The following is a 16,124-nucleotide window of genomic DNA, read 5'->3' on the forward strand; positions in this document are numbered from 1 at the left end:
GCGACATAGAAGACGTTCTCGATTTGTGCAGGCGCGTGAACGCTGCCATGACGGAAGCGGAAAAGATAAAGCACGTCATGAAGGGAATCGAAGGTGACGCATTCCAAATGCTTCTGGCCAAGGACCCGTGCACTGTTGGCGACGTCATCAGGTTGTGCCAGAGCTGTGATGAATTGCGTAAGCAGCGAGCTCTGACAAGGCGACATCCCACTACAAATGCGGCATCCCTCTGCAGGCTTACCACCGGTCCAGAACAAGCCTCCCTGATAACGCCAATCAAGGATTTCTTCCGCGAAGAAGTCGCACGACAGCTATCTCTGGTGTCCGTCACTCAGGAGTCTGCCAGCACTTTGCCGTCTCATATCCGTAACGTGATCCATGAAGAGGTGGCGGAAGCGCTGCCGGCTGTTCACCAGCAGGATGTCGTGACTACACCAGTCACTTATGCTACGTTTGCTGCAATGGCCCCTCTTAGTGTGCCCGTGCGTCGCTTCCAGCAGCCTGTGCACCGCCCTCCCTCTCCCGTCCCCTGGACCACCACTGCCGTCAAAAACCCGCGGCGTACGCCGCACAATCGCCCTATATGCTTCGTATGTAGGTGTCCCGGTCATGTCGCATGGTTCTGCCGCCGCTGATCGCAGGCGTTCGACGACGATCGCCGAGCTCCCTATGTGCCGCCTGATGCAAATGCGCCTTACGAACCCTTCTGCCCATCACCAGCTCGCTCCCCGACTGATCGCCGTCCTCGCTTCGAACGCCTCCGGTCACCCTCCCCACGTCGTCGATCGCTTTCCCCTCCCTATGCGTCGACGACCCGTCTCTAACGAAGAGGGAAACTAGACGACGCAGTTCCTGAGGCAAGAACTGCGCAAGTGTCGACATGCCGAAGTCCTCCTCCTTTACCTGCCAATGTCATTGATGTGTTTATCGAAGATGTCGCTACAGTCGCCTTAGTCGATACCGGTGCCGTAATTTCAGTTATGGATGCCAGGTTTTGCCGTTCGCTTCGTTAAGTGACGACGTCTCTGTCTGGATTGTCACTCCGAATGGCGAGTGCTCAACCCATTCGCCCTACCGCTGCTTGTACTGCCCGTGTGATCATACAGGATGTTTTGTACACGATTGAACTCATAGTTCTTTCATCGTGCTCCCATGCCGTTATTCTAGGATGGGATTTTCTCTCCCGCCACAATGCCATCATCAATTGCGCTCGGGCTGAGACTGAACTTTTCCACCTTGGTGACCTGGCCTCGGTCGATGCTCATCCTACCGCTAAAATTGTCGTGACGGAAGACACCTGTATCCCCCCGTGCTCGTCAGCATTCGTACCAGTCTTCTGTAGTACCATATCCGATGGGACGGTCTTCTTCATGCCATCTCTTCACTTTGTTACCCGAAAAGCGCTTCCTTTGCCCTTTGCAGCTCTTGACCTTGCCGCCGGTGTGAGTACGATGTCCATTTGCAATCATCTTTCATTGCCGCTATCACTGCTCCGCCGTGAATGCCTTGGTTACGTCGAGTCGGTCGATTCCACACAAATTGTGTCCATCCTCGACGAAGGGTCTTCTACTGCTTCCCATGAACTGAGTGCCCTCTCCGTACCAGACTCAACATCGACTGGTGTGTTCAGCCCATTCATCGCCGAAGATCTGACGCCTTCGCAGCGATCTCAACTTGTCGAAATCCTTCAGCACTTCCGCCTTTCTTTCGACGTTGCGCAAACCTCCCTCGGCCGTGCATCGACAGTCAAGCATTACATCGACACTGGCACTCACTCACCCCTGCGACAAAGACCATATCACGTGTCCGCTACGGAACGTCGCATCATTGCAGACCACGTCGATGACATGCTCCGTCGAGGCGTCATTCAACCTTCCCAAAGCCCATGGGCCTCTCCCGTGGTCCTCGTCACAAAGAAAGATGGTTCTATTCGCTTCTGTGTTGACTTTCGATGCTTGAACAAGATCACGCTGAAGGACGTCTACCCATTACCGCGCATCGATGATGCTCTGGACTATTTGCAGGGAGCAGAGTTCTTCGCTGGATTTGCGGTCAGGTTACTGGCAGGTTCCGATGGCATGGCCTATCGTCCGAAAACTGCCTTTGTGACACCAGACGGTTTGTATGAATTCACCGTCATGCCTTTCGGACTTCGCAATGCTCCTGCTACGTTCGAAAGGATGATGGATAATGTTCTACGTGGCGTCAAATGGAAAATCTGTCTTTGCTATCTTGACGATATTGTTGTGTTCGCCCCTGATTTCGCAACGCATCTGCGCCGTCTCCAGCGCGTACTCACTTGCTTGACCAACGCCGGGTTGCAACTTAACCTGAAGAAGTGTAGATTTGCTGTTCGTCAGCTGACAATTTTAGGCCATGTCGTGTCAAAGGAGGGCATTCGCCCGGATCCCGAGAAGCTACGTGCTGTTACTGCGTTCCCCAAACCTGCTACTATGAAAGAGCTACGCAGTTTTATCGGCCTCTGCTCATAATTCCGGCGATTCGTTCGAAATTTTGCGTCAAATATATCGCCTCTCATGCAGCTCCTTGGTGGCGCTCGAGATATCTCCTCACGGTCTCCAGAGTGTGACGACGCCTTCACAACTTTGCGCCGCCTTCTCACGACGCCACCCATTCTTCGCCATTTTGACCCACAAGCGCCAACCGAAATCCATACCGATGCAAGCGGTGTAGGCCTTGGCGCTGTGTTGGCACAGCGTCAACCTGGCCACCCAGAATACTTCGTCGCATACGCGAGTCGCACGTTAACCAAGGCGGAGACCAATTAAAGCGTTACCGAAAAGGAGTGTTTGGCCATTTTGTGGGCGCTTGGCAAGTTTCGCCCATATTTATACGGGCGATCTTTTGACGTAGTGACCGACCACCATGCACTATGTTGGCTGTCGACGCTCAAAGATCCATCGGGCCGCCTTGTCCGCTGGGCATTGCGAATCCAAGAATACGACATCCACGTGGTGTACCGTTCCGGGCGAAAGCACTCCGACGCTGATGCGCTATCTCGATCACCGCTTCCCCCGAAGGCCAGTCACGACTCCCCCTGCGAGTGCACATTATCATCTCTGGACATTGACACTATCGCTGCTGCACAGCGTGATGATCCCTGGACTGCATCTCTGCTCGACCTTCTCTCGGATACGTGGAAAGTTCCAGCGTCACGCACGCTTCGGCGCCAAGTGCCTCATTTTGCGATTCGCGAGCAGCTACTATATCGACGCAACTATGCCCCAGAGGGACGCACCTGGTTACTCGTCATTCCGCGAATCTTGCGATCAGAGCTCTGCTCCTCGTTCCACGTCGACCCTCAGTGTGGCCATGCGGGAGTCTTCAAGACCTACGAAAGACTTCGACACCACTATTACTGGCGCGGAATGTATAATTTCGTTCGAAAGTTCGTCTGCTCTTGTCATGAGTGCCAACGCCGGAAAGCGCCACTGCACAACTCCGCCGGTGAACTCCAGCCTTTACCATGCCCATCCCAACCCTTTGATCGCGTGGGCATAGATCTCTACGGGCCACTTCCGTTGACTCCTGCCGGCAACATGTGGATAATCGTTGCGGTAGACCACTTAACCCGTTATTCGGAGACTTCTGCTCTGCCAAATGCTACAGCGCAGGAGGTCACCAATTTCCTACTTCGCCGATTTCTCCTTCGTCATGGAGGTCCACGTGAACTTTTAAGCGATAGAGGCCGCGCCTTCTTATCTGAAGTCATCGAATAACTGCTTGCTGAATGCGCTATTGTTCGTCGTAAATGTACTGCTTATCACCCACAGACTAACGGTACCACGGAACGCTTTAATCGAACTCTTGGTGACATGCTCGCCATGTATGTCTCACCTGATCACTCTAATTGGGACCTAGTTCTTCCGTTTGTCACCTACGCGTACAACGCCGCGACTCAGGCCACTACCGGGTTTTCACCCTTTTACCTTCTTTACGGCCGTCATCCTTCGCACACCATCGACACCATTCTGCCCTACCGGCCGGACGCATCCGAATGCCTGCCGATCTCGGAAGCCGCCAGACAAGCAGAGGAATGTCGCCAGCTTGCCCGCCGATTCACCTTGGACGACGAGCACCGCCAAAAAGCCGTTCACGATGCCCAGAACTCGACTCCCACTTTTCTCCTGGGCGCTCTCGTCTGGTTGTTAGTGCCACACCGCACGCCTGGGCTCGCTTCAAAGCTCCTTCCGAAGTACGACGGTCCATACCGCGTTCTCGAGAGAACATCAACCGTTAATTACCTGGTTGAGCCGCTAACGCCGCCGTCCGACATGCGACGTCGTAACCGTGAAGTCGTTCACGTTCAGCGTCTCAAGCCGTATCACAATTCTGCCGTCCTTCCAGAAAACTAAGTCTTCAGGATGGCTCCTTTATTTCCGCGGGGCCATTGTAAGGAAGATGACGAACGTGCGCGCAGTCCGCAGCATCGGCAGCATCAAGCGCGCAGCAGAAGCTCGAGCTCGGGGACTGTGCTCGGTGAATCGTAGAACCGGCGGTCGCTGCGAACCCGAATAAACCTCCTTTATATTATGCAAGAATTTTCGCTCACTGACAACTCATCCGGCAGCGACACGGACACCGGATTTTCTGTGACACGGGGCCCTTAACGCTATCGCTTTAACAGAAATCAATGTACACAGATTATTACATATTGCGGACAGGTATATTTATATATGTTGAAAACAAAGAAGAAAAACTGTGTTGCATCAAGGTCAGCTTCAAGTGAACAATATGTGTGTTTGGAAAGAAAACAATGAAAACGGTAATAACAAACTTCTGGCAGTCGCGTGCATCTTCTGAACGGAATAATTACTTTATCTTCTATTGATAAACATCACATTTATTAGCTTTCTAAGTAATAGATATACGACTTATTTCACGTTCTTTGGTATTCTTATTGCGGGCTATTTTTAAGTTCGCTGAAATGGAGGTTGATATATATGGCGCATAATATTGACACGTTCACTTACCATAGCTTGTGTAAATTTTCAGTATAACATACCGTTCTGTCTGTTTGAGAGCCTTAGCTTTCATAGTTCATTTTTGTATTCCACGTTGTAGTACTTGGTACAAAGTATAACATAACAACATTATTTGGGTGCATTTAGCATTTGGAGTGCCGTTAGGACAATTCTACACTAGTTTTGTGCACTCACGAACGAAATGTTACGTTTCTTGCAATTCTTCGCAAAAGCTCGTTAATCTGATCTCTCCTGCTCAGCAAACAGTCGTCGCATACTCTCAGGCGATATAAGATGACGCTTTCCCTTGTCGATTGTTGCCTTACACCATGCAATCACATTGGCTCTGTCTTGAAGCCTGTTATGATGACAGTGCCCTTAATTTTTTTTTTGCACACTTCGGAAACATGCGCCTCCCATGTCAAGTAATCATTTCAAATATGTCTTATACTTTGACTTGATATGACGCTATAGCTTAGGGGATCAATTATGAAGCTGAAGGCGTTGCATTTATATAAACACTGTAGATACTGCATTATTTTAAGAATACTGGTGCTTGGTGCCCACATGCGTGCTCCGCCAATCTAGTAGTGATTGAGTGCTTTTGTGGCTGCTGCCTAATGCAGTTTATTTTTTGTTGTTGACTTTTCCCTCGCGTAGTGGTGTTCCTGGCAGTGTACCTGATACTGACCTGTACCGTTGGTGTGCCAATGCTGTATCTGGAGCTGTTCCTAGGTCAGTTCTCTGGATCGTCTATACCAAGGGCCTTCGAGGGATTTCCCATGGCAAGAGGTGCTTGTTGCTTATTTTTTATTCTTTATTCAGTGAGTGTCGTGCTTTGCCAAACAGTGTTACAGCAGGGGGGTTACAGACTTGAATTAAACACCTCTTCATCTTTACACCACACTTGCCTCTCCTGCAGCCGGTTCCCAGCTGTAATAGTCATCACAAAGATGGAACTGTAGGACATGCTACTCCTTGCACGGTGCGCTTTCACTCTGTGTCGGTGCTCATTTCGACTAGATATGTAATTGGATTCATCAAAATAGTTGTTATGAGCAATTTGGGTATTACAATGTAAAGCACAAAAGAACAACTTCAAACACACTCTTTTTCTGCGAAACCAAAGCGATTCCCAACCTAATTCTGTTTTCCTAACCGTACAGTTATCGGTGCGCTCGTACTGCTTTAAAACAAACCGCGCGGCTCTGTTCTGAATTTTTTCGAGCTGATCTATAGACTTCGCCTACATCGGGTCCCATACAGAGCATGTGTACTCCAATATCGGTATACATGTGAGGTAGACTGTGTTCTTCATATTCTGGGGTGCGCATCTCATTTACCGCCGCATAAAGTTAAGAGCAATTGCTGCTTTACCAACAACATATTATTGTCATTCCATGAACAATTATGCGACAAAACAGTGCCAATATATTTCCATGTTGGCTCGGTAGTAATCTCATACGTATTTATGTGGTATGCTGTTTCTATTTGTTTCTTTTTTTTTGAAACGCGCATTTAAAGACACTTTTTTTGGATTCAACGTTATTTGCCAGTTCTGGCACCACCTTGTAATACGATCCAAATCGTCCTGCAAGCAAACGCCGTCACCTGCGTTCCTAGCATTCGCGTGGCAACTTTTCGAGCCTAAACCTCAGGGCAAAAGAGGACCTACAGGACGGCTGAACAGGAGGCCACCACCTGTAGTTATTGCAATTGCACTGAGAGATTGTTGTATGGACATTTTTCGTGGTAGAATGCACTTAAGCAATCTACTTGTTTTAATAAAAAATAAAGAATAAATAAACCCTGCCAGGCCTCAGACTGAGTTGGCTCTCTAGATCGATAATGCAGATATCAGATATTTCCTAAATTTATAAATTAGTCACAACAATTGTCTCTGGTCATACTTGAAATTTGCTTAAGTTCCTAACTTTCTAGATATTGTTACCACGTATGCAACCTAACATCTCACATGTGAAATTTATACTGCAGCAAAGTTTGTAGCTGTATTGTCGTACACATATTTTGTGGGACGAACTGGTAAACACTTTTTCATAAATTATTCATGAATTTTACAATATTTGAATGTGAGGAGGTGGTAATAATTTACTAAATATTCGTTTATCTTTTGCTACGTATTTCTACACGAAATATGAATACAACGTTAATGCCGTTCTCACCGAAAACCTACTCTAAAATAGTGGCCGCTCTGTCAAGCGACGTGTCCCGTTTAATCATACCGCCCTACTCATTCTCTTATTGCCATTCTTGTTATTTCGTTCATAAGGACTGAAAACCAACTTTTATGTACCTTTTCTTTAGTGCAACGGAAAGCCTACTGGTCTCTGTATTCAATTACACCGTAATAACGAGAAAAGCACCACGGAACATTTTTATCAGCATTATTGCGATCTGCATTGACGACGTAGTCGTGCTCAAGAATCAAAATGAATACAGTATTTAGTGAGCACGATAGTGTATATCCACCGCCATCCGCAGGAAGCAGACAACAAACGCGGCCCTATCTGTAAGAAAGTAATGTGTTGCTTATCAAGGCGCTGTTACTGTAGGTGACGTTTTCCCAAGCAATAAATGATTTCTAGAAAAATAGCTGGTGTCAAATCTACGCCCCACTGATGGCTCTGTCCCCGTAACAGAAACTACTCTCGAAGGCCATGCTTTTGCTGACTGCATGCGCCAGGCGTTTTTAATGCGTAGCATTCTTTGGCTAGATGCAGCGTTCACTTTCTGATCCGTTCTATTCTACGTCCCGTTTCGTGTACAAAAGAAAGAAAGAACACCGATGCCATCTAGGAAGTAATAAGTGAATTTCTCCGCTTATATAGACGAACTTCGATAAGATACACGGGACCTCCGAGGTGGTATTTTGTAAGCATGCATAGGGTAGAATGATGGTTAGTACATACATTTGCTGACACTTCGTCCTTCTACTTTATGACCACCCTGCAAACTCATCGTTTTAAACAAAGTACTCTTTTTGGAATAATAAAATAAATGCCATCAAACTTCCTAGTGGCAGGATTGGAACACACGACTTCTACTACCGAAGTCCGACATCGAAACTTGAACGCCATGGACGCATGCATCCACAACCGCAATTGAGTACCTATATGAATGAATGAATGAATGAAACACTTTATTTATCGCTCTTAAAAGAGAAGGCAGTATGGTATGGAGGTTGGAGGGTGGAACTTCTTGATGTAGGCCTCCTCTATCCTCCCACCCTACTCCAGGAATACCTGGGCTGGCTAACGTCCATTATATGAACGAGAAAAGCTAACAAAAGATAGTACTACGCAGAAGTATGAAAGGACACGTGATGTCCCCGCGCGCCGCACCGGAGCAATGAGGTAGTGCACCCGTGCTGGCCGCTGTTGCTGCCGGCTGCGTCTGCTGTTGTGGCTCCGTCTACCGCAATTGTGGCGGCAAAACATGGAGATGTGCGCCGTGGTAGCTGCCATGTTGTGTACGAACCGGATGGTGCACTGCTGCGTCCAAGCTGCAGAAGCGTGAGTTTCAACCTCATTAGAGGTTCACTGGGGAGAATTCCAAATTTAAGAGAATCTTACTGGACGCAGAGTTTGGCCGTAGTTACACGGTCTGCGATAGACAACTTCCCTGGCTAATACACCCCCATATGAATGGTACGGCCCAAAACGTTTCGTTCCCCCATGGATTTGGGGCACACAGGTCTCTATACTGAATTCCATACGTATCAGTCGACGCTGCGGAGGCTAGATGGACTTCTACCAATGGCTTCGTTCGCTTATAGTTTGCTGGGACCTCGGTTTAGCGGAGGCAAGGTATACATACTTTGGTAGATGGAGAACGGAGGATCGGCTGGCTTTATTCAAACGTAGGAGCAGTTTTACCGAGTGGCTGTGGTGGTGCCCCTGTCGGTTTGCCGCTTCGGTTGGAGCAGGGAGAAACGACCAGGTCGGCGGGGACAACGAAATGACGGACGGTCAATGGAAGTTGAAGCCGAAGACACAGGCGGAACTGGCAATCAAAACGGAATTGGCAGAAAGAAAATCAAACCCATTTATGAGGGCCTGAGGGCACTGCGCAAGCACAGTACACAGAATAATCTGCTGACCAGCAGTGGTAGCCTGAGTTCTGCATCTCCCAGCAACAGTGACCATCGCAATGTCAGGGACACGTACGATTCGAGTCGTGGTAGATGTAAAGATCTTCTTCCTGCGACGACGAAAAGTGCAAGTTCGGTCAAGAAAAGTTATCACTCCATGCGTGCCGTCTATGTTGCACTTGGCGTTCTGTCCATGCTTCGCTGTGCGCCAACAGCGTTCGATTGTGCGAGCATGCACGTGAGCTTCCTCGCGATGGGTCGAAAGTAAAAAACCCCAAAAGAACAACGAAAGTAAAGCTAGTCTAAAACGAGGCATTAGCAGCAGGAGACCACAGTGTGTTTGTTTCTGAGGATTAAAACTTGTTTCATTCAGTACTCGCCCTATATAAAAACAGCGGCGCACATTTGCGGTGAAAAACATTGAAGTTGTAGCAAACATCCGTATCGTCTCTGTCCCCGTTCTTCGGAAATCCAGTTTGCCTCGTTGGGGGAGGGGGAGGAAGGGTCATTGCTCCTTGCTCCCCTCGCCGTGCCTTGACGTGGGCGTCATTTTCCCCTGCTCGCCCGATGGGAGCACTGCCACAGCCACTCGGCAAACATGCGTCTACTTTTCCGCAAAGCCAGTCGACTCTTCATTCTCAACCTGTCAAAACGTGTATTTCTTGCCTCCGCTAAACCCAGCTCCCAACAAATGGTAACCCAGGAGATCTACGTTTTCTTCTAACACTAGGCATGGGCGACGCTGCACCTACTCCTCCTCACAGGGATGACGCCCCGATAGCGTCTCCTGTCATCACCGCAGAGCTTCAGCTTCCCAGCTTTTCGCCCAAGAATCCCCGAGTTTGGTCTATGTAAGTAGAGGCCCGTTTTCAACTCCCTGTGGTCACTTAATAGTCAGAAAATTACCTGCACATCATTGCTTCACTCTCCTTCGACATCGCCGATGCCATAGAGGACTTGCTAGCGGGCGCGCTTTCAGCCACCGCATACAACGAAGTGAAACGCACGGTACTGTGGCGCCCAGAGCCAACGCATCATCATCATCATCATCATCATCATCATCATCAGCCTGGTTACGCCCACTGCAGGGCAAAGGCCTCTCCCATATTTCTCCAACAACCCCTTTAATGTACTAATTGTGGCCACGGCGTCCCTGCAAACTTCTTAATCTCATCCGCCCACCTAACTTTCTGCCGCCCCCTGCTATGCTTCCCTTCCCTTGGAATCCAGTCCGTAACCCGTAATGACCATCGGTTATCTTCCCTCCTCATTACATGTCCTGCCCATGCCCATTTCTTTTTCTTGATTTCAACTAAGATGTCATTAACTCGCGTTTGTTCCCTGACCCAATCTGCTCTTTTCTTATCCCTTAACGTTACACCTATCATTCTTCTTTCCATAGCTCGTTGCGTCGTCCTCAATTTGAGTAGAACTCTTTTCGTAAGCCTCCAGGTTTCTGCCCCGTAGGTGAGTACTGGTAAGACACAGCTGTTATATACTTTTCTCTTAAGGGATAATGGCAACCTGCTGTTCATGATCTGAGAATGCCTGCCAAACGCACCCCAGCCCATTCTTATTCTCCTAATTATTTCCGTCTCATGATCCGGATCCGCCGTCACTACCTGCCCCAAGTAGGTGTATTCCCTTACCACTTCCAGTGCCTCGCTGTCTATTGTAAATTGCTGTTGTCTTCCGAGACTGTTAAACATTACTTTAGTTTTCTGCAGATTAATTTTTAGACCCACTCTTCTGCTTTGCCTCTCCAGGTCAGTGAGCATGCATTGCAATTGGTCCCCTGAGTTACTAAGCAAGACAATATCATCAGCGAATCGCAAGCTACTAAGGTACTCTCCATTAACTTTAATCCCCAATTCTTCCCAATCCAGGTCTCTGAAAACCTCTTGTAAACATGCTGTGAATAGCATTGGAGAGATCGTATCTCCCTGCCTGACGCCTTTCTTTATTGGGATTTTGTTGCTTGCTTTATGGAGGACTATGGTGGCTGTGGAGCCGCTATAGATATCTTTCAGTATTTTTACATACGGCTCGTCTACACCCTGATTCCGTAATGCCCCCATGACTGCTGAGGTTTCGACAGAATCAAACGCTTTCTCGTAATCAATGAAAGCTATATATAAGGGTTGGTTATATTCCGCACATTTCTCTATTACCTGATTGATTACCTGATTACTGAACGCAACATAGTAGGCACCAACAGCTCTTCTGCAAGGAACTCGACGACCAACGATGGTCACAACTCCTGCAACGTAGCATCGGGTATTGGGTAAGCACTCTGCAAACTGTAGCGAACTACCAATTTTGCGCGAGCTGGTCTTGTAACGCTCTCCATCCGCACACATGGTACTTGCGGGTTCCGACGAGATGAGTGTCGATCGGCTGGTGGCATTCGCTGACCACATATGCAACTGTTCGTCTTCAGCACAGTTACCTGTCACTGCTGCGAGAGTCTCAGAGCCAGGAGACCAACTCTCGCGCCTGAAGGAGACAGTCGACCGCCATATCAGTGCACTGAAGAAGCTGACGGCTCGCGGCAACACGGACGGCCAACTTCAGCGCAATCATTCGGCTTCACAGTGCCGCAGTGCACATAGAGACTCACAGTTGCAGTTGTGCTAGTACCACAGTTGCTTTCACGAACGAGCAAGTCGTTGCACTCAGCCCTTTTTGTGGACCACCCCCGCCCACCTGTCACTGCCCTGCCACGGAGGCTCACTGGACGGAGTTTGGAAATCGCGCGCCGTGAGTTCGAACACATGGTTTAACACATGGAATAACATATTCCATGTGTTCCAACACATAGAATAACGCACGGCGTTATTCTATTCTATTACTGGTCTTCACCTCTCCATCTGGTTCCAAACCTGGATAGTGGAGACCGGCGGCCTTGTGGTGGTTACCGAGCTTTGAGTGCTGTCACTTCTCCGGATCAATGTGCCCTTCCCTACACACATACATTCCCCACGACTTCGGCACCTGTCTCGCAGGAAGGAAAATATACAGCAAAATCGCTATCATGAGCGCGTACCACGAAATCCCTGCCGAGCCAAGCCAAACTCCGAAGGCTGCAGTGACTATTCCACTTCGCCTATTTAAATTTGTCCCTATGCTTTACGGTTTGAAGAATGTGGCGCAAGCTTTCGCAAGGTTCATGAACGATCTTACGCGCACACGCCCATTTATTTCCGTCCACCTTAGCGACATGCTCATGGAAAGTCGCACAGACGAAGAGCACAACGAACACTTCCGCCTTCTATTTGAGCGACTGACTGAACACCGCCCGGTCCTGAAGGCCCACAAATCCATTTTCGGAGTTGAAGCCCTGGATTTTATTTGGCAATCACATTTCACTCCAAGACATCAAGCCGCTAGAATCATGGGTGCGGTCAATCAACTTCCCCTCTCCAACCTCCTCGCTAAAGTTGCGCGAGTTTCTGGGGCTCTTAATTTTTCACAGGTGCTTTATACCATCCTGTTCGGAAGTTCTTCAGCCGCTTACCGACGGGGTGCGTCGCGACTAAAGAATAGTCTACCTTCAACTGTTCGTCGCATAAAGAACACTAGTTATAGGAAGCCAAAATGTGGTTGGCGACTGCCTGTTGTTAATTCTTTCGTTGCCCGACGCCGTCAACTTGCCTTATGATAGATCCGTCGATCATGGTAATGGGTGCACTACTGCAGGAGCCCGACGGCCCAAACAGGAAGCCGCTAGGCTTTGTATCAAAGCGCCTCAAACCTACAGAAGCTCGCTACAGGGCCTTCGGGAGGGAGATGTTTGCCATCTATTGTGCTGTCAAGCGTTCCGTTTTTTTTCTCTTGAAGGCTGCTGGTTTTACATTCTGGCCGACCGCAAGCCATTAATTAATCTTCGTTTTCATGGACAGCAGTTCCTTGTACTCAGAACGTGAGTTTCGGCAACCTTGCTTGATCTCGGAATTTTCTACGGAAATCCACCATATCTCCGAGACCAAAAATGAGGCTGCTGATACACTGTCGTGGATTGGCGCTGTGCCTGCTGGCCTTGTGGATTTCGAAGCTCTAGGCTCCGCCCAGCAAAATGACCCCTAGCTGAGCCAATTGCGAGAAAAGGGCTCATCGCTCCAACTTCCGACGGTGCCGGTTCTCTACACAACAACACTGGTCGCATGCGAGACATCGCAGGCAACTCCTCGAGTGTTCGAGCCCCATCAGTTTCGGCGGTCAATATTCGATTCACGGCACGGGCTAAGCCATCGGGGTATTAGAGCGACACAGAGGCTTATCAAAGAGCGCTTCGTCTGGCTAGGGATCAACATAGTAGTTCGAAGCTGGGCGAGAAGCTGCCAAGCCTGTCAAGCTGTGAAAGTGGCCTGGCAAATCGCGTTCAGTGGTGCAGCCGTTTCGACCACAAGATAGCCGTTTCCATCACGCCCATTAAGACTTGGAGACGCCGCTTCCGCAATGCCAAGGTACCAGGTACCTTCTCACGTGTTTGTCGCCGGTACAAGAGCGGCAGCATTTGCTTCTATGTGGGTGTCGCGGTACGGTTGCCCTTCGCGCATAACTGCTGACCGAGGCGGACACTTGTAAATCTCGAGTTTCTTTCTGCCTTGGCCTGACTGCTCGGCACGCGCCTTCAGAACACTACCGCTTACCACCCACAAAGCAATACCATGGTCGACCGTCCCCACCGACAACTGAAGGCGTCATTGACGACCACGCTCGACAGACCGCACTGGGTGGTAAGGCTACCTCTATGCTGCGTTGCATGCATAGCAGTCAACGCTGTGTGGAGAGAGAGAGAGACAATCAACTTTATTCAAGAACCCCGGTCCGGGTTCGCCCGCTTTGTTCTAGTTGTCTGCCAAGCCGAGCGTCGTGATGAGCTCGATCATGGCATGTACGTAGTTGGAGGAGGAGTCCGCCAGCCACTCGTCAAGTTTTGTAGGTCTACGGGTGGGTGAGAGCTTGGCAAGGCTAGCCTGAATAGCGAGGCGGCTCCCCGGACAATCCCACACAATGTGAGCATTATCCGGGAAGCCGTCGCATGCCATGCAAGCAGGTTTACCAGGCAAGCCTTGTATGTAGTGTTGGAAGTGTAGAGACAAGAGAGAGTGCGTCTGTGCACGCCTCCATAGTACCGCCTCTCTTCGATTCATGTGTGTATCCGCTTGAGGATATTTCATGGAGTTGCTTAGTAAATCATTTTCATCACGCTGTGGAGGCTAGAGAGACTTCTTTCAGTGGCGTCGTTCGCCCCTAGATATAGTTCGATGTTTTTGACCGCAATTGTGCGCAACTGTTGTTTATATATGGTCACTATTGAATGACAAAAGCTTTCATCCTTACAAACAAGCGCACTGTGGTATACGGCTGCTAATGCGCTGTCTTATATCGTTTTTATTTTTCTTGTTCCTTTCTGGGTTTTTATTTGCAACCCGTCGCGACGAGCCTCACCTGCATGCTCACGCGAGGAAACGGTGTTGGCGCGCAGCGAAGCATGGAGAGAATGCGTGTAGTGATACTTTTTCTTGACCGAACTTCTTGCGTAGCTTCCATAGCGTTGACTGCTATGTATGGCACGGAGTATAGTACTACAGGGGCTGCGAAAACAACCAAGGTTGACCGCGGAGTAACCGCCGCCGTGAGGCCCTATGGGTAATCAGTCCGGAATACAGGCCAGTTTTTCTGCACCCAGCAAGGCACTCCGCCAGGGGCCGCGCAGCACTTAGAGAGACTACATTCCTAGTTTGAGCAGGTTATACCTACATCCTTACGTGTCGCGCGCGGGCAGCCCGTGCTTAGTTTTCTGACAATGGACACAGCCACGTACGTCTTTCTGCGACGTGACTTTATCAAGCCACCATTGACTCCTTCCTATGAAGGCCCCTTGCGCGTGGTTTCACGTTCAGAGAAAACCTTGAAGATTGACGTTCGCGACAAAGAACATACAGTGTCGTGCGACTTCACGAAACCAGCTTATCTTAATTATTAACTCTTGATATATTCTGTCATTCACAACCAAGCCTCCGGTGTTCCAGGTGGCCGCCCTTGTAGCGACCGTCTGTCACTTCGTTGCCCCGCTGCTAGGAAATCCAGCTTGCCTCGTCGTGGGGGTCATTGCCCCCTGCTCACCCTATAGCGCGGCACCAAAACCACTCGGCGACCCTGCATTTACATTTAGGTAAAGCCACTCTACTCACCATTCTCAGCCTGTCAAAATACACATTCCTTGCCTCAGCCAAATCACGCTCTCAAGAAACTATATGTCAACGAAGCCACTGCAAGAAGTATACCTAGCATCCACAGCGTTGACTGTTATATGTGGAATGGTGTATGGGTATCCGCACGACTGTAGCCAGCGCCTCCTCTTTTTTCAATGCCAGCCGGGTGCAGCCGATCCGACCATTCTCCACCCTCTCCTATCATCCTTTCCTACCCCACCCTTTGGCTAGCGCTCGCGCCTGCTTTACGATGGTGGTGGAGAGTACTATTTGGAGTGGCGCCTCACGACGGAAGTCAGAGGAAGACTAACAGACACGTGATAATGTAACAGACGTAGTGACGGAGCGTCTATCAGGCTCCGTACACTCTCAAGTTCAACAAATGGCCACAGAGGGCGAAAAATCAATCGAGGCACGTTTCAGCGTAAGCGCGCAAGTGGAGTTACTGTAATTTGGTCGAATACTTTAATTTGTGCTTTCTCTGCTAGGGGCGCTAAACATGCTGAATTTTTTACTTTACACAAACCATTGACATAAACAATTGAGGTGTCTAAAGATGTTTTGTTACCTCAGGCAAATAGGCAGTTGATTTTTTAAAAATTTGATTGTTGAAGCTGCTTTTTATTCATAGCGTCAAGGTTTTTGTACTTGATTAACCACCGACAGCCGACAGCCTATTGGCATCGATGTGTTTCCTGGCCGTTGGCGTTCGAATACTACGGTGGTAAAACATTTTCGAAAGCATGCTGGTTTCGTCTGCGAGTCATTACACAGACTTGCTGTAAAGAAGTCTACTCTTGGCAAAAA

The 16,124-nt window shown here is 49.1% G+C and overlaps 1 protein-coding gene across 4 annotated transcripts in view; it reads left to right on the forward strand.

The window, feature by feature from the left end:
- LOC139059306 (sodium-dependent noradrenaline transporter-like) overlaps positions 1-16,124 on the forward strand; it is a 117,413-nt gene that overhangs the window by 3,094 nt on the left and 98,195 nt on the right. For all 4 annotated transcript variants that reach the window (XM_070537516.1, XM_070537519.1, XM_070537517.1 and 1 more), the window contains exon 2: positions 5,646-5,777. In XM_070537516.1, coding sequence (XP_070393617.1) covers positions 5,646-5,777 — 132 coding nt within the window. The remainder of the gene's footprint in view (positions 1-5,645; positions 5,778-16,124) is intronic.

The sequence above is a fragment of the Dermacentor albipictus genome, chromosome 1, assembly GCF_038994185.2.
Source record: "Dermacentor albipictus isolate Rhodes 1998 colony chromosome 1, USDA_Dalb.pri_finalv2, whole genome shotgun sequence".
NCBI lineage: Eukaryota > Metazoa > Arthropoda > Arachnida > Ixodida > Ixodidae > Dermacentor > Dermacentor albipictus.